This window comes from Neophocaena asiaeorientalis, unplaced genomic scaffold, assembly GCF_003031525.2.
Source record: "Neophocaena asiaeorientalis asiaeorientalis breed wild unplaced genomic scaffold, Neophocaena_asiaeorientalis_V1.1 scaffold197, whole genome shotgun sequence".
NCBI lineage: Eukaryota > Metazoa > Chordata > Mammalia > Artiodactyla > Phocoenidae > Neophocaena > Neophocaena asiaeorientalis.
In genome coordinates, this window is record NW_020174703.1 from 3,658,921 (window position 1) to 3,684,299 (window position 25,379).

General features: G+C 39.1%; 1 protein-coding gene across 2 annotated transcripts in view; it reads left to right on the top strand.

Annotated features, from left to right (window-relative positions):
• The window catches only part of CRYBG3 (crystallin beta-gamma domain containing 3), a 113,083-nt gene that overhangs the window by 78,502 nt on the left and 9,202 nt on the right, over positions 1 to 25,379 (top strand). For both annotated transcript variants that reach the window (XM_024759205.1, XM_024759206.1), the window contains 3 exons: positions 2,016 to 2,142; positions 16,878 to 17,017; positions 20,032 to 20,155. In XM_024759205.1, coding sequence (XP_024614973.1) covers positions 2,016 to 2,142; positions 16,878 to 17,017; positions 20,032 to 20,155 — 391 coding nt within the window. The remainder of the gene's footprint in view (positions 1 to 2,015; positions 2,143 to 16,877; positions 17,018 to 20,031; positions 20,156 to 25,379) is intronic.

Sequence of the window (25,379 nt, forward strand, 5' to 3'; positions counted from 1 at the left end):
CCGCGTCCCCCACATCGACAGGCGGACTCTCAACCACTGCGCCACCAGAGAAGCCCTGCCCATTTTTTTTCATCTGGTACACTACTCATTTATATTACGTGCCTGACCTCCTGCTGGTACGTAAGTTCGTGAACCCTGCTTAATACTAACCTGCATATATGTTTTTAAGATTCAGTCCGTCCTCATTCCCTCTGTTAACCTTCTTAATTAACCCTAAATAAAACAGTCTTTTCCTTTTCTGATTTCCTATAACTCTTACTACTTTGAACCTCTCTGTATCTGTTACTGTTCTTATACTTACTTCCAAGAAGGATATGAAAGTTTTACAATGTGAAAACACATAAAGTAGGACACGGTTAGTTAAATAGATCATCTGCAACTTAGTGAGAAATATGTATATCAAGGGCCTGAAATAGTCTTGTTCCTAGTATTTGAGTTTTCTTCTCTAAGAAAAAAGAAAGTATTTTGCAAGATATAGTTTAAATTTTCTGATAAAAGGAAGCACTGAAGTTTTTTTTGGAGGGGAATGTTTTTGTCCTAGACACTGAAGTCTAGGACAAATTAGTCATATGTGTTGCTTCATGTAGGAAATGTATATGTTATTTATTTATAAATAAATATATATATAATTTATACATATTTTTCAGTATAATGTGTGTGTGTGTGTGTGTGTATATATATATATAATTTATATACACAGTTGTCCCTTGATATCTGTGAGGGATTGTTTCCAGGAGTCCCCACATATACCAAACTCCGTGGATGCTCAAGTCCCTTATATAAAGTGGCTGACGACAGTCGGGCCTCTGTATCTGCAGGTAGGAAACCTGTAGATACAGAGGGCCAAATACATACAAAATGTACATTTTATTTACATATTTTATTTAGATTTATGTGTAATTTATTAAGCTGTAGTTTTAATAAAAGAATACAGGAACCATGGTGATTGTTTAAGTACCAGGGATGCTTCAGAGATGAGGATTTGAGCCCAGTTCACCACTATGTAATCTCAAGCAAATTGGACCATCTCTCTGAACCTCAGTTTCCTCCTGTGTAAATGTGGGCTAATAACAGTACTTACCTCAAAGGATTCTTATAAGGACTAAATAAATAATGCACATAAGAGCTTAGCTGCATGCCCACCACATTGAAAAACCTTTCGGAAATATTGGCTATAATATGCTTATTACGTAGGAGACATGGCAGTAAATTTTGTCACAGAGCATTTCTGTGGTTATCTAAAGTTAACCTCGTATAGCTAGAGCACGGTTCTGGTGATCTTAAAATATAGAGCTAGAACTTAAACACACCAAAGCTAAAGTAGTAACAGTCAATTAATTTCTCCCTTGTGCCCCTTCTTTCCAAAATGGCATGTCTTAGCCAAGCTTTTGATGAGTGCTATATTGAAGATAATTTGCTATGGAAGATTCTAAAGGGTTCATTTCTTTTTAAAAATCTCCGCTTGCTATCAGCTATGCAAGTGACAGGTTTTAAATACTGTTGTGTGATTTTTGGAGTCTAGCTTCTAACTCAACCTAGACTGAAAGCAAACTCATCATTAAGGATACAAATTTTTGTTTTTCTCAAAAAGAATTTCTAATCTATTAAAGTACTTAATAATTACTATAATTTGATCCCAGGTTTTTATACTTGAACGCACTGAATGAAGTTAATGTCTTTAGCTTACAGCAGATGCTTTATTTCAAATTTATTTAATAGTTGGGGGAATCTTGGGCAAATCACCTAACTTTTCTACCTCACTTGTTTCTACCTTATAAAATAATGAGTACATGGTGAAATAATGCATGCAGGGTACCTAGTCTGGCACATGGTAAGCTGTCAATAGGTGATAGTAGTAGCTTTTTTTTTTTTTCCCAAACCGACTCTGGGTATTCGCTGCTGACCAGCACCAGGAGTTTTATGTCCTACTCCTACCCTGGCTCCCACTGCATGATGATGAGTCAAACTGCCAACTGATGCACTTTGACTGAATGTTTCACTGCTTGTTTGTTCAGCTGGCTCCTGTATTACCAAGAGGACATTTCTAATCATCAGTGTGTGTTAGAAGAAGGGCTGTATGCTGACCTTACTTCCTGTGGCTGCCCAACATCTAGAGTCAAATCCCTCAAGCCCATTGACTATGTAAGTACTTCACTGATGCATATTTATAAGACTTTTTCTTGTCCAGTTTAATTACTGTGAATGATAACATGAAGTTGGAAGAAATAATACAGGGAAAATATAAAAATTTAAGTAACTTGCTTGAAGATTGTAAAATTGAGATTCACTCATGAAATCCAACTAATGAAAGATTGATTTTTTTTTTTTTTGCTGCACCGCACAGCTTGTGGGATCTTAGTTCCCTGACCAGGGATTGAACCCTGGTCCTCGGCAGTGAAAGCATTGAGTCATAACCACTGGACCACCAGGGAATTCCCAAGATTGATATTTTTCTTCTTTCTTTGTTTTTTTATCAGAATTCAAAATTTAGGAAGTAGAGTAATATAGCCCTGAGCTTAAATGAATACTTTAACAACTTTGGGTGACATTGACTAAGTTACTTAGTTTCCTCATCTATAAAAGATAGTAGTACTTTGTAAGGCCACTGGGATATTAAATGCGATGGTGCTTGTAAAATGCCTAGCACGTGGTGAGCGCTCAATAAGTATTAGCTGTTAGTATCGTGACTGTAATTGGTAGAGCTGCTTAATAAAAATAATAACCTGATCATTTTATTATTCTGCTAGATAAGTCACATGACAGCTTGTCTGCTACTTAGGTCTGCAATGTTACTTTAAGTCACGGAACACCATTGGTATTGATTTCAAACCTTGTTTTGGGGGAACTAGGGCTTTCCTGCCTAGATTGTGCAGAGTTATCTGGGTCACCTTGGAGGCTTACATTTATAGAGTAAGTAATTTCTCCTTTCTATCATATTTACTCAGAATTTTAAGTGTGAGAAAAACAGGATAGCTATTCTGGGACATTCATTCCGGGTCCCTAGTTAGTAGTGTCTTTGCAGAGGAAGTAGTAAGGATCTGGAATATTTTTAAGATGTCTAGTTATAATGATTCCCTAGGAGCATTTGGTCAAAGCTGAGATTTACACAATGATGACTAGAAGCCCTACATGGTGACAGGAGTGACTCAGTCAGATCTTTCAACCAGAGCTGACTCCAGGAGTGATGATCATACCTAGGATCTTTGATCCCAACCTCAGCAATGTAGTCTTTTTTTTTTTTAAGATTTATTATTTATTTATTTATTTTTTAATTTTTGGCTGCATCAGGTCTTAGTTGCGGCAGGCGGGCTCTTTGTTGCGGCACACGGGCTTCTTTCTAGTTGTGGCAAGCAGGCTCCAGAGCTCATGGGCTCTGTAGTTTGCGGCACATGGGCTCTCTAGTTGAGGCGAGTATTCTTGGTATCAGGGTAAAAATAGAGTCTTGGCTGAGGAACAAGAATAAAAATAGAGCCTCGGTCTCTCTTAGTGGCCTTTAGACACCAACTTGGAAAGACTAAGTGGCTACGATGCTTCCTGTCTATTGGAGGAAAACTGGATTTAAAAAAAAAAAAAAGAATGTGGTTTGGTCAGTCTCTCCAAGTATTGATAAGGCTGAAAAAGGCATGGGAAAGTAGTCTGCATTTACTGGGAAGGGAACTTTTTAGCAATTTTTAGTGGTCAAACTAGCAGACCGATACTTAGGTGCTCCAAATGAATGGTATTACTATTTTTGTTTGAGGAGTTACATTTCTTCCACATTCATGAAGTCAAAAATAAATAGTTAAAATTAGGAGTGAAAATACAGACAGAGAAAAGAAACATCTCTACATAAGTTGAACTATGCAGTTGCATGTCCCTGGTTTGGTCCTGTGGAATCCAGGCAGTGTAGATGAAGGTGCCTCTTGGAAAGGATTTGAGAGCTATAGCCTTTTCACTTCAAGAACTGATTAAAGAGTGTATTCAGTTTATGTAAGGAGGGCACATAAGTTTTCTTAATGCCTTTACCAGGCATGTTTGAATATCTGAAAGGTCTTTGTTGAAGCCATGTTTAGGCAGTAGGTTTGGTGGTGAAATGGAAGGAATATGAGGTGACGTTGGGCATCCCAGTAAAGATCTGCAAGCTGACCAGGAGGCAGCCTCAACAGGTAACATTTCCTTGGTGAAGTCAACCATGCTTCACCCTTGGTGGCCCTGAAACCCTGAGTTGATCAGACCTAGGAGATTGATAGGTGAACCAGAAGGCCAACCTGGTAATTTTGTAGGAGGTGGATTCTAGTAACTAGAATACTTTAGAATTCTGTCCTGGGCATTTTTCTGCCTCTCTGGAAGAACCCAGGAAATGGAATTAGTCATCAGACATTTTACTATTTGGATAAAATTAGGTAGATGTCTTGAGTAGTTTACCTAGGCTAATATTCCCCACAAAAGAGACTCCACCACCCCACCTCCCCAGTTGTTTGCATTCTCCAAATTCTGTGTCTCCTTTCCTTGGAAAATTCTAGACACACTGTATCTATCCTGCTTCTCTGATTACTTTCACAGCCCCTGTCCCCCTACTGTGTTCCCACTTAGGAACTGATATGCCCTTTTCTATAGATTGGTTAATACTACCGCCTATGCCACCATCCAGTGTGATTCTGGATTCATTGTGGGAAATGTTACATCCATTGAGTTAACTTTACATATATATGAGCTAAATTTTTTAATTTTTACTTTTATTAGTTAAAACTGCAGAATTATGAGGGTGTTGCTTGTAGTTGGCATTCCCAGACATGCTGTGACTTTTAGTGCTAAAGTGTCATAATGGTATAATATTGAGGAGTCCTAACACTTCATCTTCATACAAGATCAGTATGTCTTGCAAATGACAGTTTGCTCCAGGCTGATTTCTATCTGTGCAGACATATGTTACATTCTAGAGGTCCATGGATGCATAATTTGCAGTCATTTTACAGTGAAAGGAGCTGCGAGCATAGTTTACAGTTCTGCTTTTTACTAGTGTGACCTTGTACAAATCACCTAATTTATTTTGACCTCAGTTAACTCATCTGTAAAGAAACTGTTAGAACAGGTATTTTTACATCTTTGACAGCCTCCACTTCAGCAGAATAAGTATCCTGGGCATGTTTCTAATTGGACATGAAAAGCAATGTGTCCAGTCTTAGGCCTCACATGGTCTGAGGGAATAAGATGGTATGTTAGCTTTCAATAAAGTTTTGCCAAATAACAGTCCCCAGAACAGTTGGTGAGGGGCTAGAGGTGAGTTGGGAACATTAAGTAAAATGTTTTTTAAGCATTGGTCTAGTAGTGTGTGGGGTAACCTGCTTTTGTTGTACTTCCATGGGAGCAGCAGTCTTCTCATTACTTCTTTAGTGTCTCCATGGTAGCTTGGCATGGAAGTTGGCCTCCTTTGAAGTATAATCCAATCCTGGTAGCTATAAGCAGGCAAAGCAAAAGAAACATTGTAACAAGAGATTGTAGAAAACGTTCAAATGAAATTTATGACTGTGATGACATAAATGATCTTAAAAGGTAGAATAAGAATTGGCAAGACAATAATTCATTCTGTGCAAGAGTAATGAATAAGGGAGGGGTACAGCTATAAATAGATGACTGTAAATCCAGCCACAGATGAAAGGAAGCAATGACTTTGTAAAGTGTAGGGGAGTTTGGTTACTTTTAAATTTTCAGATGAACTCATATATAGTTAATAGCAGTAACCACTGTGTACATTTTGAACATGAAGGCCAACAAAAACCTACAGTAAACATCATACTTCCAAGTGAGATATCTGAAGCATTTCCTTTTAAATTCAGGCAGAAGACAATGGTTTCTACTATCACCACTTCTATTCAACATTATTTTGGAGTCCTAGGCACTTTAATAAGATTAAAACCACAAAAGGTATAAAGGAAGAAACAAAATTGTCAAGAATATCCACAGACAAGTTATTAGGATTAATATGAAATCTTAAAAAGTTGCCGATTACAAGATAAATAGCAATTAAAATATAGGACACTTAGAAATAAATCTAACATAATGCAAGTAAGTTCTTTATGAGGAAAATTGTTAAAACTTTCTTGAAGGACATAAAAGATGGAGAGAGATTTTATAGATGAAAAGACTCAATATTGTAAATATTTTGGTCTTCCCCAAATTAATAAAATTTCAGGCAGAATGCTTACAGAATCTTTTGTCTTTTGCAGGGGTGGTGGTAAAACATGATGAGCTCCTTCTAAAATTAATTTGGCAAAGATAGGGATTCAGAATAGCCAAGATTATTTTTAAGAACAATAGGCAGGATCACTTGTCCTACCAAATACAGATATTGCATTATTCATCAGTAATAATTAAGGTAGTCAGTATTGGTGCAAGGAGAGACCAGTAGAAGAGTGGGATAGGAGAGCATAGAAACTGACCTTCATGAATAATGGAATTTGGAAGGTGACAGAAATAGCATTTCAGTGGGGCTATTATGAAAGACAGTTGGCCCTTTGCATGGAAAAAGATACCATTTGAATCTTGCTTTATTCCAAACACCAAAAATAAACTCCAGATGGATTAATGGCAACCTAAATGTGAAAAACAAACCTGAATGAAATGTACGGTGCCGGGCATATAGTTAGTAATTACGTAATATCTTTGTAAGGTGACAGATGACAACACGACTTCACGGTGATTGTTTCGAAATGTATAGAAATATTGAACCACTGTATTGTGCACCAGGAACTAACATGGTGTTATAGGTCAATTATACTTCAAAAACAAACAGACAAACAAACTCATAGAAAAAGAGGTCAAAAAAAAAAAAGGTTAGATTTGTGGTTAACGGGGTGAGGGGTGGCAGAGGGGGAATTGGATGGCAGTCAAAAGATGCAGACTTCTAGTTATAAGATAAATAAATACTAAAGATGTAATTTGTAATATGATACATAGAATTAACACTGCTATAGTTATATATGAAAGTTGTTAAGAAAGTAAATCCGAAGAGTTCTCATCATAAGGAAACACAATTTTTTCCAGTTTCATTTTGTATCTATATGAGACGACGAGTGCTCACTAAACTTACTGTGGTCCTCATTTCACAATGTATGTAGGTCAAATCATTGTGCCGTACACCTTAAACCTGTACAGTGCTGTGTGTCAATTATGTGTCAATAAAACTGGAAGAAAAAAACAGAAGAAAATATGGAAAACTATGCTAGTGATATTGGAGTAGGATGGATTTAAATGCAGAACATACAAGTCAGTAGTAAAAGGCAAGCGTATCAGTTTCCTGTTGCTGCTGTAACAAGTTTCTACAAATTTAGTGCTGAGGGGGCTTCCCTGGTGGCGCAGTGGTTGAGAGTCCGCCTGCCGATGCAGGGGACACGGGTTCGTGCCCCGGTCCGGGAGGATCCCACATGCCGCGGAGCGGCTGGGCCCGTGGGCCATGGCCACTGAGCCTGCACGTCCGGAGCCTGTGCTCTGCAACCAGAGAGGCCACAACAGTGAGAGGCCCGTGTACCGCAAAAAAAAAAAAAAATTAGTGCTGAAAACAACAGAAATGATCTTACATTTCTGGAGGTCAGAAGTCTAAAATAGGTCTTACTGGGGTAAAATTACGGGGTCAGCAAGACTGCATACCTTCTGGGAGACACTAGGGGCGAATCTGATTCTTTAACTTTTCCAGCTTCTAGAGGTGCCCAGCATTCCTTGGCTCATGGCCCTCTTCCATCTTCAAAGTTTATCACTTCAATTTCTGTTCTCTGTCCTCTGTCTCTGACCCTCTTATAAGGACCTAAGTGATTATATTAGGTCTATCTGGATAATCCAGACAAATATCCCCATCTCTAGATTCTTAACTCTTTTTTTTTTTTTTTTTTTTTCGACCAGCGGCCATGGCTCACGGGCCCAGCCGCTCCGCAGCACGTGGGATCTTCCCGGACCGGGGCACGAACCTGTGTCACCTGCATCAGCAGGTGGACTCCCAACCACTGCGCCACCAGGGAAGCCCTAGATTCTTAACTCTTAATCACATTTGCAAAGTCCCTTCCACTATATCAGCTAACATATTCATAGGTTCCAGGATTAGGATGTAGACCTCTTTTTGGATGGTGGTGGGGGAATGTTAATTATTGAGCCTACCACAGCAAGCCACAGACTAGAGAATATATTTTCAGCCTTTATAAGCTACAAAGGTTTAATGTATAGAATATAAAAAGAACTCTTTCAAATCAATTGAAAAAAAAAAAAAGAAAAACCTATTTTAAAAATCAGCAGAGACTATGAATAGCCGGTTTATAAATGTGAGAAAATGGCTAAGAACATACAAAGGATGTTAAACCTCACTAGTGATCCAGTAAATGCAAATTATCAATAAAATAGTAATTAGGTAGCATTACCTTACTTTAGATACAAACATTGGAAGATCTGACAACACCAAAGTTTAGTTTAGTGGCAGAGAAGTGGGATTATTCGTACAAAGCTAGTGGAAGGAGTATCAGTTGCTATGAGGGAAAAATAAGGATGTTTGTTGCAGCATTGATGGATGAAACAAACTATAGTACAGCACAATCATAAAAGGACATATAATACATTAAGTGAGGTTCATGTGTTACTAAGGATGTTACAGTAAGATATATTTCTGTGAAATTTAAAAACAAAGGATGTATAAAGATTCACAACTTCAGCATAGTGGTTACTTCTAGGGAGGGGGGAAAATTAAAAATCATCTGTACATGTTATGATTTTACTTGTTTATACAATTTGATATAAATATAGTAAAATTCAAATGTATTACTTCTGGGTGCTGGATACATGATCGTCTAGATATTATTTATTCTTTTTTGAGATGTATTATAACTTTTTTTTTTAAAGGAAGAAGACCAGTTAGAAAGGTGGGCCTGTGATGAAACTGATTTTCTAAGCCAAGTGAAAGAGGCTTTTATAAGGGGCATTATAGTTCACTGGAGAAGAGTTTGGTTTGAGAGTCTGACAGACCATTGCTTGTTAGCTGAGTGACCCTGGGCATGTTTCTGACCACTCTATGCCTCAACTTTCTCATCGAATAAAATGAGGATTATATGAGCTAGTGCATATGAAGCCTTTAGCACACGAAAACACTCAATAATATTATAATAGCTCATAGACAAGAATTCATCTTTGTTGTGCAACATCAAGATTTGATGAGACTGAAAGTATTTATGTGATTTTGTTTTAAATGGGCCAAACTTAGAAGATTCCAGATTAGAGTCTCATTAGAGATTTATGAGCCTTCTATTAAATTTTCATCACTGCAGATACGTTTTTGCCAGCACACTGTTTGGTATTTCTCTGGATTGGAATGGTATTTGAGGTGCACATTATGGTTACTTTCCTTGAATTCAGTCTAGTTGTTCTTAGTTTTTTAGCCATGGTTCACTTGGCAAAGATTATGGTGAAGTGAAATTGTTGGGCTGTACAGATATGGCTGTTCTTAGTGGCTGTTTGCTAGATATTTTTAAAATAAAATAACATGTTATATTTAGAATCTAACCAACTAACATAATCCTAAGGTAATATCAACACCTTTTCCATACAGGCAGTGATTTGAAACTCAAAGAACTATACAATGCTAATGTACAGGTCTGTATGTTGTTTTTTTTTTTTTTGTATATAAATAAATGAGCATGTTTATTGCCCAAAGGGAAAGAGCCAGGAAAAAGTGGAAGGTGGAAATGTCAGAGACAGATGATATGGGACAAAAGAATTCCCCTGGACTTGGCAACTGGAAATACCTGGAAGAGTGAAGATCTGGTTAAGGCAGATAAGGATGTAAAGTGCTGAAAAGCAGTAGAGATGATAGTAACTGTTACTCTGACAGATGAGGCTGCAAAGCCCTTTGGAGATCAGAATGTGAAGGGCTTTGTATACCATGAAAGGAAGTTTTGGACACTTCCTGTTAGAGGTCAGAGCTCAAGAGCTTCCTTCCATCTCAGCGTTTGAACTTGTTTAAGTATCCCAGGCACTTGGCAAATTATCTGGCCTGCAAGAAAAATTCAGAAATGTTTGCTAAATTGAATAATTTCTTCTTTCTTCTAAGCAGTGAGAAGTAAGGCAAAATTTTATCAGATGCTTTGTTTTTAGTATTAATAGTCAATAAACTTTCCAAGTAGTTTTCACTTCTGTTCTCACTTCCAGAATGGCCTCTTTTTCTCCAATAAATGTGGTCTTTGAACGGGATGTTCCCTTTCATTATGTTTTTGTCAGAGGTCTCTCTTCCACCCCCACCAACTCCCCCCTTTTAGTCTAACACAGACTCTAACTAGAGATACTCTGTGTGATTACACAAACCATGCTTCTAGGACCCCAACATATTTCCATTTCAAAAATCTTTTGACTATGTGCTTTCAAGTTATAGTTTATGTACTCCCTGGAGTGAAAGATTGAAGTCTTGGTCTCGTGTTGACACTGAGCTAAGCAATATAAGTCAATATTTCCTTCGTCTTTAAAATTAGGAAAAGACCATTTGACAGACTTCATTCCACCTCAAAGACTTGCTATATGGATAAAAAAATAATGAAAAAAATGTATAAAGTACATATATTCTCTTTACCATCTTGCAAACTCATGCAGTTGATGATTAGGGAAACCAATTCACCCCCATTGTTAAATACTATTCAAGCTCGTATTCAAGTCTGTATCGTTTTAAGAAATGTCAAAAATTAGTAGTTAGATTTAAACATTTTATCCAATATATATTGAAGATGTGTTGATATAAATGTAATCCTTCCAGCAGAGTACCTGTACCCAGGTCTCAGAGCTTCAAATTTAGGTGGTGGACACACTTGCTAAGTTGATGGGATGGGTAAGAATGGGGTCATAGATATTACCCAGATGAGCAACATGAAGTCAACTGCTTCAGATAATGTCACACATGCCAATCAAAAATATTCTACATGATGAAATTACTTAGAACATTTTAGAACTATAGTGGAGGGGTTAAGAGCACAGCCTCTGAGGCCATTCTGTCTAGTTTCAAATGCCAGCTCTTTTATTTACTGTATGTGACCTGTGCCTTCATTCGTCATCTGTAAAGTGGGGATAATAATGGTACCCATGTCAAAGGAAAGTTGCATGGATTAAAGGAGTGAACACAGTTCTACAATTCCTAACATGAATGTATTTTGGGATTTGGAATTTTTCATATTTAAAATTTTCATATTTTAAATTAATTTAATATGGTTCATAGATAGCATATAAGACAATAACCCCAGAAAGGTTCTGGGCAACACCCCATAATTAAACACATTTCTGTTGCTGTAGCAAAATATAATCATGGCTACACAAGTTAGATAAATTTTATAAATAGTTTTCTACTTATTCGGATCAGATTTTGTTGCCAAATGAATTAGGTTAAAAAAATTGGGTTATATGTATGTGTATATATACACACATGTATATATACATATATATCTCCATCCATTCACAATCCCTTCTATATAGTTTGTGTGTATGTATATATGATGCCCAGCACATATTAAGTGTCATGTATGTTAGTTCTTACTATTACTGTCATTTAAAATATTATTTTAGTTGATGGAGTGGTAAGTTTTCTTTTCATTTATACAGTTTAAGTATTCTTTTCCTTTCTTAACCACAGCCTCCTTTTAGAGGCTGTATCCTCTTTGCATGGCTTAGACTTCACCCAGCAGGAATGTCCTGTTGCTGCGGACACCTAAGAAGAGCCTGTGGCCCCAAATGGTTGGCTGTCTTCTAAGTTAGCATGGACTGAGGCCAAGAGATTTGTAGAGCTCAAATTGTAATTAAATTCTGGTGGTTTCTGTTGTCCTTGGAAAGTTCAGATTACTCTGTCATCTTCAGTTTTAAAGACTGTTAATAGTGTATATATATATACTCTTCCTACTTTCATATTTGGAAAATGTATCAGAAAAATAAGATTTTAACATAGTTCTTCAGTGCTCTTTATTTCTGAATGATTGTCTTCCTAATCTTCCTAACCTTTAGGTACATTTATAAATCGAGTACATTTATGAATTTAAGTACAGTTGACCATTGAACAACACAGGGGTTTAGGGGTGCTAAGCCCCCCGTCTCCACCCCCTGTAGGCAGTGGAAAATCTACGTACTGCTATTTCTGCCTCAAGACAAAGGAATTGATAAATGTCTCACCCAAGGGCAGGAAGGTGAAACAATTTGGATAGAATCAGGACTCGAACCCAGTTCTTTTGATTCCATATATTGTGATCTCTAATGAACACAAACTTTCCCCAACACTTAGTTAATTTAAAGAACTGTAAAATGAAAATACAGATATTAAATTTATTGGGAAAAAATCCACGTTCAGGTGGATCTGCACAGTTCAAACCCATGTTCAAGGATCAACTGTGTATTTATAAATTAAGACCATTTAAGTAAAAATAATTTAAATAGAGAAAAGTCAAGTTAAATATATATCTCAAACCTCTAAAGAGGGAATGACTTTAAGCTTAGAAACAATAGATGTTTGCAAATGAAAAGTTTGATAGATGGGACCACGTGAAGATATCTCGTTGTTGTTAATGGAAAGGAGGGAGGTTTGTCCATCCCTGTTAGTCATATTTCCTCCTTGGTTAATGCTGTTGGTTTGTGTTCTTTGCCCATTTAGGTACTGGGTCTCTTAGAGGATCCTTACTGATTAATGTAAACTCGTAAAAATATCTGCAGTCATTTCCTGCAATTTTTTTCTCAATCTTCCTGCATGATCATTTTTTAAAACAATTTTTGAGATCCCCTCCATCAGATTTTGCATTGTTATCGTAAGATAAATTTCTAGGTCCAGAATTGCTAGATTGTCTTTGAAACGGGGAGTGAATTTGATGCAATCTGAGTGATAATGGTAGTCTTTTAAAAAAATGCCTTTGAAAAAAACAAAATAAAATAAAAAACACCTTTGTGGACATTCCACAAAAGGAAGGTGAAAAATGTACACGGGACTTATTTTCTTAGAATATCACTTAGCATTTAAGTTATATCCTCACATAAGATTTTAATTTTTCCCTGTGGAATATAAAAGAGTTACCTCATGTCAGTGCTAAATGCCTGTAATGTAAGTGCCACTCTTACCACAGCAAACTCTTTACTGGGGAGAGTGTTGCTGATGGTTGATCATGCCCAGTCCAGGCTCCTTGCCTGTCTGCCCTTCCTTACTAATTAGCAACTCAACAAGTAGAGGTAAGCTGAAATGCTTCTTCATTAGCTTAAGGGTGAGAATGTTGGGAAAAGTAAATAGCAATAAAGTCAGGGGCTTATCTGTGGATTTTGATTGTCCACTAATTTTCGGTCACCAGTTTTAGTGGGTAATTTAGAGCCTGCTGTTGGCTGCATTTCTAAACTACTGCTGTTCTCGACCCTCCTATAAGGACATTTCTTCTATAAATTGTTGGCATGCTTCCAGTTTTTATTTTGCAGATAGCAGAAGAGAAGCCTTATCTGGTCTGCAGTCACTCAGGAACTCAGTGACTTGAGATGAATTTCCATTCCTGACCCAGTTTATGTTGTTTACTGAAGGAAAATCAGTGCTCCCGGGCAGTCTTTTTATGCTTAGCTTACTGTCTCACTGCACGCAGTGACGCTTACCTGCTTTTCCAGCATCCTCTAACCCCTCAATCTGCACTATCTGATACCATAGCACTAGCCACATGTAGTTTTTTTAATTAAAATTAAATAAAACACATTCACTTTGGTCACACGAGCCACATTTCAAATGCTCCATGGCCATGTATGGCTAGCAGCTACCATACTGAAGATACGGATATACAATATTGCTGTCGCTGCAGAAAGTTCCGTTGGACAGTGCTTCACACCTTCCGTGATCCACAGGCAACCTTTGCCACATAACATAAAGAGAAAATTACAACACGTTTTACCTATTTTAGAAACCTGGAAATTTCTCGGTATCCTTTCTCTATCTTTCCTTGTATTTCAGAGGTAGCATATTTCATCCTTTTCAAAGCGATCCTTTTCCTCATGGACTGATTCCAGTCAGGGGTTCTGCACTGATGGGACAGTGGATTGGACCTCCGCCTTCTTCCCTAGAACCACCCCTCTTGCCTTGAATCATTCAGATTCTTCCTGTTATGCTGCCACCTTCCACCGTGCCTGCCACGTGGACCAGCCGCCGATTTCCCTCCTCTTTACCAAACTTCTCTAAAAAATAGCCTGTATGCCCTGTCTACAATCTCTTCCCGCTTATTCCTCAGCCCTTTCAGCCTAGATTCTGCCCCTCATCTCCTGCATGTGGCTCAGTGAGCTCTCTCATTGGTTACCAGCTGCCCCCTGGTCGCCAAACCCAAGCAGCCTCGTCGCAGTCACCCTCTTCCTCGACATCGCAAAAGTATTTGATACTGTGGCCAACTCTTCCTTATAATTTTCTTTCTCCTTTACTTCTGTGATATGTCCTCTTTTGTCTCCTCTCTCCTAGTTCAGTCACCTCCACAGGCCTGCCTTTCATCACCACCCCCTTCGTTTGTCAGCGCAGTTCTGCCCTCCTGTCATTTCCGTTTTCTTACCCATAACTGGCTCCAGTTATTACCCAGATTCTGAGAGTTCCCAGATTATCATCCCTGCATTCGATCTTCTCCCTGAACTCCAGATCAGAAGGTCCAGTGTTCATTGGACATTTCTGTTAGGATTATTCTGCCTCTATCTCAACCTTCAAACCTCCAGTTCTCAATATAAGTTCTCAGCTGCGGGGCATATTTCCTCTCCAGATTTTCTTATAATTAGTGTTGACTCTTGAACAACATGGGGGTTAGGGGTGCCGACCCTCCGCACAGTTGAAAATCAGCGTGTGCCTTTACTGGTGGCCCTCCATTTCCGTGGTTCCACATGCAAGGATTCAACCAACCTCAGACTGTGTAGTAGGTATTTATTGAAAAAATCCCTGTACAGTTGGATCCGTGCAGTTCAAACCCTTGTTCACGGGTCGACTGTGTACCACTGTGCCCCCAGCCCCACTCTCGCACATGTTTTATCTCACTTTCTCATTCCATCTGTTTGTCTCACTTGGTCTCTCTCATCACTGCGATAGTTTTTCTGGCCATCCCTTATTCGCCAATCCTAACCTTCCAACGCCCCCCCCCACCACCACCACCACCTCCTGTTTTAGGTCTGACTCTTCTTCTTTGGCCTGGAGGATTCTTCCCCTGTACTGATACTTGCATTCTTTCTTTTCTTCACTCATGTTGTTGCCAGATAAGTTTTCTGAAGTCCATTTAAAGAAAAATATGTGCAAACACATTTACATGCAAACACAGGCATAATAATTACCAATTTAAATTTTTGAATAAATATTTCCATGGTTCAGAAATCCAAAAGGAACCAAAAGGCATGCAGTGAAAAACTTCGCTCCCACTTGGGCCTTTTATCTTCTCAGATCCTAGTTTCCTGACACATTCGCCATGGAGTGGTTTTATATTGATTTTTTAAGGAAAATTTTAATGTGTATAAGGCACATGTTATATGTGTGTGTGTACATAAATTTTCCCTTCTCTACACAAATGGCAGCATAAGAAATATGCTCTTCTGCACTACTCTTTGTCTTTGCCACTAAAGAACATATCTTAGAGATCTTTCATAACAATCTCATTCTTTTGTACAGCTGTATAGAATTCCTCCACAATTTACTTAACCCATGCCCACTTGATGGACATTTAAGTCATTCTCCATCCTTTGCTATTCCAAACACTGCTGCCAGGTATAACACTTTGATAAGTCATTTTGCTCTTATGCAAGTGTATCTGCAGGTCACTTGTGAGAGCCGGTCATTGGACTGTTTATTTACTGTTCTCTGAACGTCCACAGTCCCTGTCCCCAGTGCTCTGCTTCTCATGTACCAACTTACATATAGTTCAGCCCCTTCCTACTCCTCTGCCCAAAAGCCTTCAGGGACTCCCTGTTGGCAATAAATCTGTCTCTGCCCTGTCAGTGTAAAGGAGAAGCAGGCAACTCAATACACAATAGCAAACAGTGGGAGCGCTCGGCACTGTTTCTTGTTGGACTCTGTGTTCCAGCTACATAGGTCTACCTGCTGTTTCCCTAACATGGCCCATGCCTTTCTGTCTCCCTTCTTTGCACAGAGTGCCTTCCCTTTATTCTCCATAGGCCTCTCCAGATCCGTGGCATCTTTTGAGACTGAGCTCCTACACCACCATGTCTGTGAAGCTTCCTTGATTCCTGCACCCTTCTGCTAAAAAGAGTCTGGGCTTCCCCTGGGTACTTTCATAGGGCATATCCTTCTCTGCCCTGGATTACATTCCGATATCCGTGCAATTCTTCTAGTTTAGCTTCTAGTTAGTAATGCCCCAGACATAAGGATGGTGACTTGTTTTGATTTCTCATCCCCCAGAAGTTGCCTAACATGGTGTCATACCAATGAATGAGAAAGAGCAAAGTTGATTCTATTCTTGTCTGACGTGAGGGTTGGGGGAATACTTAAGAGCCTAGAGCCAAGAAGTCTTGTATTCTCAGTGACTGCTCCTGTGACCTCCTTGGAAATGCGAGTTCTGTTCCATTCTATGTTTATTCTATGGCCAGCTAAAAGCATTGGCAGGACCAAAAATGCGGTCTGTATTACAGCACAACCAGACCTTAATATGTGATTGGAACCAGGTCTCCATTTTTATTATGACAGCGAGACTCCTTTTTTAAAGCTTCAATTATTTACAAAAAAATTGAATAAAAATTATTTATGGAATCTAGTCTCACCACTGCAGCTTTGACTATAAGGCCATTAGAGGGTAGAGCAGTAAACTGCATATGAAACAGTGGATCCAGGGTACCCTGCGTTCTAACTGGGATGTCACTGAGGTGTGGACACTGTGTATGGTGATGTTTTCTCTCTTCTGTGCTGTTAGGTTTTTGAAGAACCCTCCATTAGCCTTTTTGCTCTGGAACATTGTGAGGGGAGAGAGTTACATCTAGAAGAGGCTGTGAACTCTGTTCTGAACAAGGACCTGCACTTCTACACCCAGTCTGTGTGGGTAAAAAGTGGACTGTAAGTATGGGACAAGGGCTTGGCCTGCTTCAGTCACTCTTGTAGAACAGAGTTGTGCGGTTGCTTTTTATTTCCCCACAGCTGCTGTTACTTGGTCTGATGGTACTCTTACTCCTTCTTTTCTCTCTCCATGTAATAATAGTAGTTTCTCTCAAATAAGAGAAGACGGTGGACTGTGTCCAGTATGAAGTAGCAGGCAGTGGTCTGGGAGAAGAGCCTGCTGGGAGAGAAGGGCTGCCACGTGTTCAGAACATGTGTCCTAGAGAAGGTAGACCAGATGACCGTAACAATTTGAGCCCACTTTCCTTTCAGAAGAAAACTAATTAAACCAGCAACTTTGACTGGTTGAGACCATTGCCTGCTTATGACAAGTGACTAAAACGAATAGGGTTTTTTTGTATTTTGATTTGACATCTTGTTTATTCTAGAGCTGTTTGCTCCAAGGCAGTTATTTTCAGGCTGGATGTCCTGGCTGACCCAGCCCACCTACCAGCGTTGCTGTTCATTCAGGATGTCAGTCAGGGTGGATCCAGGTCTCGCGGGGCCTGCACTTTTACAATCTAGGGAGATGACTCTAAGAAATGAAGAATGATGGGTATGAACTTCATTAGGTATGAACTTGCAAATGTATTCAGAACAGAAATGGTAAGTGGCCTGCAAGGGAGGGGCCCTGAAGTTGAAGCTCTAATGCTTCCTAGAAAATCTACATCTCAGGCCATTTCTGAGAGTGGCTGTCAGCCTGCCCCTCCTCCTGTACCTTTGGTGTTTAGGTACCAAAAGTCATCTGAAAGAACACACATTGCTCTCAATGATTAATATAAAGATGCCTATTTTTATGTCTTATGACTTTGAAATTGTGTGATAATCAACTCTCCTTGTTAAACTATCTTGGGGATAATGAAAGACAAAGCTGAGACTATAAGTTGATTTGAAAACTGAGTTATAACTATTATAATAAGTGGTTTCTGTATCATTCACGTGTACAGCAGTTTAAACTTTCTTCTGCAAAACATTTCACATGGTTTGATGTTTATTAAACATAAATTGCTTTGCTCTCTCTAAGCATAATAATCCCTATATTATATTCCAGTATATCATTTACCACCTAACTAACTATGAACTGAATTCTACATCCCTGTGAAAGTTAGGACTTTCACAGCATTTTTTTTAATAATAAATTTATTTATTTTTGGCTGCGTTGGGTCTTCATTGTTGCATGCGGGCTTTTTCTAGTTGTGGCGAGCGGGGGCCACTCTTCCTTGTGGTGCACGTGCTTCTCATTGCAGTAGCTTCTCTTGTTGCGGAGCATGGGCTCTCGGCGTGCAGGCTCAGTAGTTGTGGGATCTTCCTGGACCCAGGGATCGAACCCGTGTCCCCTGCATTGGCAGGTAGATTGTTAACCACTGCACCACCAGGGAAGTCCCTTACAGCTTTTTTATACATTTCTTTTCTTTACAAGTGGAACTGATAGTTACTGACTCACTTCTGGAAATTTCTCACGAGCTTATTTCACTCTTTTGTAGAAAACTGGTGCCATTTTACCTTAACATTCTTATTGCTCCTCTTTAGTTTATTATGTACCTCCTCTCACTGTTCTGGATTCTCTGAAAGAGAATTGGTACATGGAGTAAGGACTAGTGAAGGCTGTCTGAAGGTTTTCCTAGGCCACAGATGGCTCCCAGAATGCCACTTAATGCACAGCCAGCTGCCCTCAGTGACAAGTTTTGTTTTGTTCTGTTTAATCCCTGTATTATGCCACATCTCTGATCTGTGGTGGTAATGGGGGCCAAGTTAATGCTTTTTAACTGTGAAATTCATTAGATTAATATATAATGAGGTATAGTTTATTGAAACCTTGCCTAGGTTTTATAACTGAGACATCCCTGCCTGTCTAAAAAGAATCTGCAAAGCTGGAGAGGTAGCTCAGCCTCTCCGTGGTCATGCTGTCCTGACTCTGCACCAATCTGATGGTTTAGATTGTGTTGGCAAGAAGGGGTAGAGGGAAGGTCATATGCCTTGTTCATCCATTCATAATTTGGCCAAGCCTGATCTTGGCTGTGGAGAGCAGGAGGCTTCGTCTGAACCAAGCAAGGCAGCCACCTCGTCTAAATGCCTACTTTCTGAAAGCACCATATGCCATGACCTGGAGTCCTGCTGAGAATTTCAGATGCTCTTGGCAGTCCCAGCTTATTCTCCTTAGCTTGATAACCACCTCAAGCAGGGCTCAGCAAACCTTTTCAGTAGGGGCCAGGTGGTCTTTTCAGTTTGTTGGCTATCCTGCCTCTGTCACAAGCATTCAACCTGCCATTGTGGGTGCTGAAGCAGCCGAGGCCAATCCGGAAAGGAATGGGCGTGACTGTGTGCCACTGAATGAGTCTCCAGGCTCCAGACACTCACCTTGAGGCGCTGCACACTTTGACACACTGTAACTTGGCCCGATTTGAAGGCCCCTGGGGTCCTGAGAAGTATTTGCAAAGGAGCTAGACCTTGAAGTAAGAGTTCAGACCAGATTTCTGTGGATAATTTTAAGTAGCCCTTGCTGGGAGTTGTTGTGGAAGGAGGTGTGTCTGCAGAGGTCACTGGAGCTGTCCAGAGAGGCTGTGAAGGACGTGGGACAGTGAGCCTAAGAGTGGAGAGGAAACAGGTGGTTTTTAACTGGGTGATTAGGGAGGAATTACGGTCTATCTCTGAACGTTAAAATGTTAGGAAAAAAACTTGGTATCATCAAAGGAACAAAGAATCCTAAAGCTGGAGGGAACCTTGTTTTGGACGTAAGAAAACCAGATTCCTGATGAATCTAAATCTTCTAAGCCACAGTCCAGTGGGCTTTCTCCTAGTCCTCCCTGCTTTTTCCGTTAAAATATACAATTACACAATGTTTTTTCTTAAAAACAGTCTACAAACCTGGAGGTTTTAAAGAAGGAACCCTACATGGTATAGTAAGAGGTATTTTTGTTAAAAGATTGCTTTCTGTTTTAAGCATCCCATTTTTTTTCTTTCCTCTTCTCGTATAGGTGGATAGCTTATGAAGGATCCAATTTCTTAGGAAGACAAATCCTACTCAAGCCTAATGAGATCCCGAATTGGACAGCATTCAGTGGATGGAAAACAATTGGTTCCCTCCGTCCTATGAAGCAGGTAAGGAGAAGAGAACCATACGCTCCAAAATAGCTCCATTTCTTAGTAGAAATGTCAAAACCCACAGCATCTGAACTATGGACCGTTTAATTTAGTTTGCCATTTATGTTATAGGAGGATCTGATTAGGATGGGGATTTGATAGATTTTAACTAATTCATAAAATTGTACCTAAGGTCAGCACTGGGTTTTAGCTTTGAGTCCAGAGTCCTATTGACCTTGTTGCCTTTTCATGGGAAAATAAGTATCATAAGCTCTGTGGCAAGCAGTGGAAAGAAGAGTGAACTCTGAGAGTGCACTAGTTTTACTTCCTAAGTACTTGGCTTTTTCCCCCACTTATGTAATACTCAGGATGGATCCTGGCAATTTAATTAACATAGTAGTTATTGCACACCTACTGCCTGTCAGTCTTCTATTCAAAAGCTTCCCACTGCACTTCGGATATAGTCTAATCTCTTCAACGTGTCCTATGTGATCTGGCTCCCCCTGGCTTCTCCAGCCTCATCTCTCATCATCTCCCACTCACACACATGGCTGTCACATGCACCAGCGCACAGAGTGTTTTCCCACGCTTAACACAGGCTCTGCCCTCTGTCTAGAAGTTTCTCCCCCCATTCTTTGCCAGGCTAGTTCTTACCTCTCCTTCTAAGTTCATCTGTAGTTTCAGGTCCTCCAGGAAGCCTGTCTCACTCTCTCTCTAAAACCAAACTACATCCTTAAAGACCTGGTTCTTTTTCTACAAGACACTGCCTGCAGTTTGTCATGACATAGTTGTTGTTGGACTGGGTGCTTTCTCACTCTGCTAGAAGCCCTGTGAAGGCAGGGGCTGTGCATACTCTACCTTGTCACAATGTCTGGCACATTGTAGGAACTCAGGGACTATCTGTTTAATGAAGGAATGAATGTATAAATGGATAAGTGAATGTTTGACATTATGCAGAAAAATTATGGAAGATGTATAAGGGTAGACATGATTTTGGCCTTCTTGGAGCTTACCTTTTTGTTGGGTAAAAAACATGTCCAACTCAAAGCAGTAATATAAACTGCAAAATGGGGAGGGGCCAAGATGGCAGACTAGAAAGACCCTGAGCTCACCTCCTCTCACAAGCATACCAAAATCACAACGATCTGCAGAACAGCCATCGATGAAAAAGACTGGAACCTACCAGAAAAGACATTCTGTAACTGAAGACATATAGAAGGAACCACAGCGAGTAGGAGGGACAGACTTGCAATATAATCAAATCACATACCCCTGAGTGGGTGACCCAAAACCTGGAGAATAATTATATTGCAGAAGTTCTCCCAAAGGAGTGAGGGTTCTGAGCCCTACATTGGGCTCACCAGCCTGGGGGTCCTGCACCAGGAAGACGATCCCCCAGAGCATTTGGCTTTGAAGGCCAGTGGGGCTTAATTTCGGGAGCCCCACAGGACAGGGGAAGATAGAGATGTCACTCTTAAACGGTGCAAACAAAATCTCATACACAATGCCCAGGGCAAAAGCAGTAATTTGATAAGAACCTGGGCCAGACCTACCTGCTGGTCTTGGAGAGCCTCTCAAAGAGGTAGGTGGCAAACGGATCAGTGAGCTGGAAGACAGAGTAGTGGAAATCACTGACGCTAAACAAAAGAAGAAAAGAGGAAAAAGAAAGAGGACAGCATAAGAGCCCTCTGGTACAACATCAAGCACACAAATATTTACATTGTAGGGGTCCCAGAAGGATAAGAGCAGGAGAAAGGGCCTGAGAAAATATCTGAGACATAATAGCTGAAAACTTCCCTAACCTGGAGAAAGAAACAGTCACTCTAGTCCAGGAAGCGCAGAGAGTCCAATACAGGATTAACCCAAAGAGAACATACCAAGACACATTGTAATTAAAATGACAAAAATTAAGGATATAGAGAGAATATTAAAAGCAGTGAGGGAAAAGCAGCATATAACATACAAGGGAACTCCCATAAAGCTATCAGCTGATTTTTCAGCAGAAACTGCAGGCCAGAAGGGAGTGGCATGATATATTTAAAGTGATGAAAGGGAAAAACCTACAAGCAAGAATACTCCACCCATCAAGGTTCCTGTTCACATTTGATGGAGAAATCAAAATCTCTACAGACAAGCAAAAGCTAAAAAGAGTTCAGCACAACCAAACCAGCTTTACAACAAATGTTAGAGGAACTTCTCTAGGCAAAAAAGAAAAGGCCACAACAAGAAACAAGAAAATTATGAAATGAAAAAGCTCACCGGTAAAGGCAAACAAGCAGTAAAGGTAGGAAATCATCCACACACAAAGCTAGTAGGGAGGTTACAAAGCAAAAGTAAAACCATCTCTATCCACAATAAGCAGTTAAGGGATACACAAAACAATTAGGTGTAAAACATGACATCAAAAACAGTAATCATAAGGGGAGGAGATTACAAATAGAGACTAGTTAAAATGCATTTGAGATTAAGAGATCAGCAACTTAAAGCAGTCATTTATATATATAGACTGCTGTATAAATACCTAACGGTAACCATAAACCAAAACTCTACAACAGATATACACACAGAAAGGAATGCAAACATAACACTAAAGATAGTCATCAAATCACATTAGAAGAGAACAAAAGAAGAAAAAAGGGGAGAAAAGGGCCTATAAAAACAAATCCAAAACAGTTAACAAAATGGCAGTAAGAACGTACATATCGATAATTACCTTAAATGTAAACGGACTAAATGCTCCAACCTAAAGACACAGAGTGGCTGAATGGATACAAAAACAAGACCTGTATATATGCTGTCTACAAGAGACTCACTTTAGATCTTGAGACACATACAGACCAAAAGTGAGGGTTTGAAAAAAGGTATTCCATGCAAGTGGAAATCAAAAGAAAGCCAGAGTAGCAATACTTAACATTAGACAAAATAAGACTTTAAAATACTGTTACAAGAGACAAGGACACTATATAATGATCAAGGGATCAGTCCAAGAAGGTGACATAACAATTGTAAATATATATGCACCCAACATAGGAGCACCTCAATATATGAGGTAAATATTAACAAACATAAAACAAGAAATTGACAGTAACACAATAATAGTAGGGGACTTTAATATACCCCATTCACATCAATGGACAGATCAGACAGAAAATCAATAAGGAAACACTGACCTTAAGTGACACATTAGACCAAATAGATTTAATTTATATAGAGAGAGCATTCCATCCAAAAGCAGCAAAATACACGTTCTTTTCAAAGTATACCTGGAACATTCTCCAGGATATATCACACGCTAGGCCACAAAACAAGCCTCGGTAAATTTAAGAAAATTGAAATCAGGTATCTTTTCCGACCACCATGCTATGAGACTAGAAATCAGCTGCAAGAAAAAAACTGCAAAAAACACAAGCCTGTGAAGGCTAAACAACTAAACAACCAATGGATCACTGAAGAAATCAAAGAGGAAATCAAAAAATACCTATGGACAAATGAAAATGAAAACACAACAATCCAAAACCTATGGGACACAGCAAAAGCAGTTCTAAGAGGGAAGTTTAGTGATACAGGCTCACCTCAGGAAACAAGAAAAATCTCAAACAACCTAAACCTTATGCCTAAAGCAACTAAAGAAAGAAGAAACAGAACCCAAAGTTAGTAGAAGGAAAGAAAGCATAAAGATCAGAGCAGAAATAAATGAAATAGAGACTAAAAGCACAATAGAAAAGATCAATGAAACTAAAAGCTGTTTCTTCGATAAACCTTTAGCCAGACTCATCAGGAAAGAAAAAAGGGGAGAGGGCCCAAATCAATAAAATCAGAAGTGAGAAAGAAGTTACAGCCGACACCACAGAAATACAGAGGCTCATAGGAGACTACTACACGCAACCATCTGCCAATAAAATGGACAACCTGGAAGAAATGGACAAATTTTTAGAAAGGTATAATCTGCCAAGACTGAAGCAGGAAGAAATAGAAAATATGAACAGACCAATTACAGGAATGAAATTGAATCAGTAATTCGAAAACTCCCAACAAACGAAAGTCCAGGACTAGACGGCTTCACAGGTGAATTCTACCAAATATTTAGAGAAGAGTTAACCCCTATCCTTCTGAAACTATTCCAAAAAATTGCAGAGGAAGGAACAGTTCCAAACTCATTCTCTGAAGCCAGCATCACCCCGATACCAAAACCAGACAAAGATATCACACAAAAAAAGAAAATTACAGGCCAGTATCACTAATGAACATACATGCAAAAAGCCTCAACAAAATACTATCAAACCAAATCCAACAATACATTAAAAGGGATCATACACCATGATCAAGTGGGATTTATCCCAGGGATGGAAGGATTTTTCAGTATCTTCAAATCAATCAATGTGATATACCACACCAACAAATTAAAGAATAAAAAAAACATGTTCATCTCAACAGATATAGAAAAAGCTTTTGACAAAATTCAACATCCATTTACAATAGAAACTCTCCAGAAGGTGGGCACAGAGGGAACATAACTCAACATAATAAAGGCCATATATGACAAACCCACAGCTAACATTATACTCAAGGATGAAAAGCTAAAGAAATCTCTAAGATCAGGAACAAGATAAGGATGTCCACTCTTGCCGCTTTTATTCAACACAGTATTGAGAGTCCTAGCCACAGCAATCAGACAAAAAAAAGAAAGAAAATGAATCCAAATTGGAAAGAAGTAAAATTGTCACTGTTTGTAGATGACGTGATACTATACAAAGAAGACCCTAAAGATGCCACCAGAATACTAGCGCTCATCAATGAATTCAGTAAAGTTGCAGGATCCAAAATTAATATGCTGGAATTTGTTGCATTTCTATACACTAACAATGAACTTTCAGAAAGAGAAAGTAAAGAAACAATCCCACTTACCATTGCATCAAAAAGAAAAAAACACCTAGGAATAAACTTACCTAAGGAGGCAAAAGACCTGTATTTGGAAAACCTTAAGACACTGATGAAAGAAATTGAAGACAACACAAACAGATGGAGAGATTTACCGTGTTGTTGGATTGGATGAATCAGTATTGTTAAAATGACCATACTTCCTAAGGCAATCAACATATTCAATGCAATCCCTATCAAAATACCAATGGCATTTTTCAAGGAGCTAGAACAAATAATTTTAAAATGTATAATGGAAACAAAAGACCCCCGAATAGCCAAAGCAATTTTGAGAAAGAACTGAGCTGGAGGCATCACACTCCCT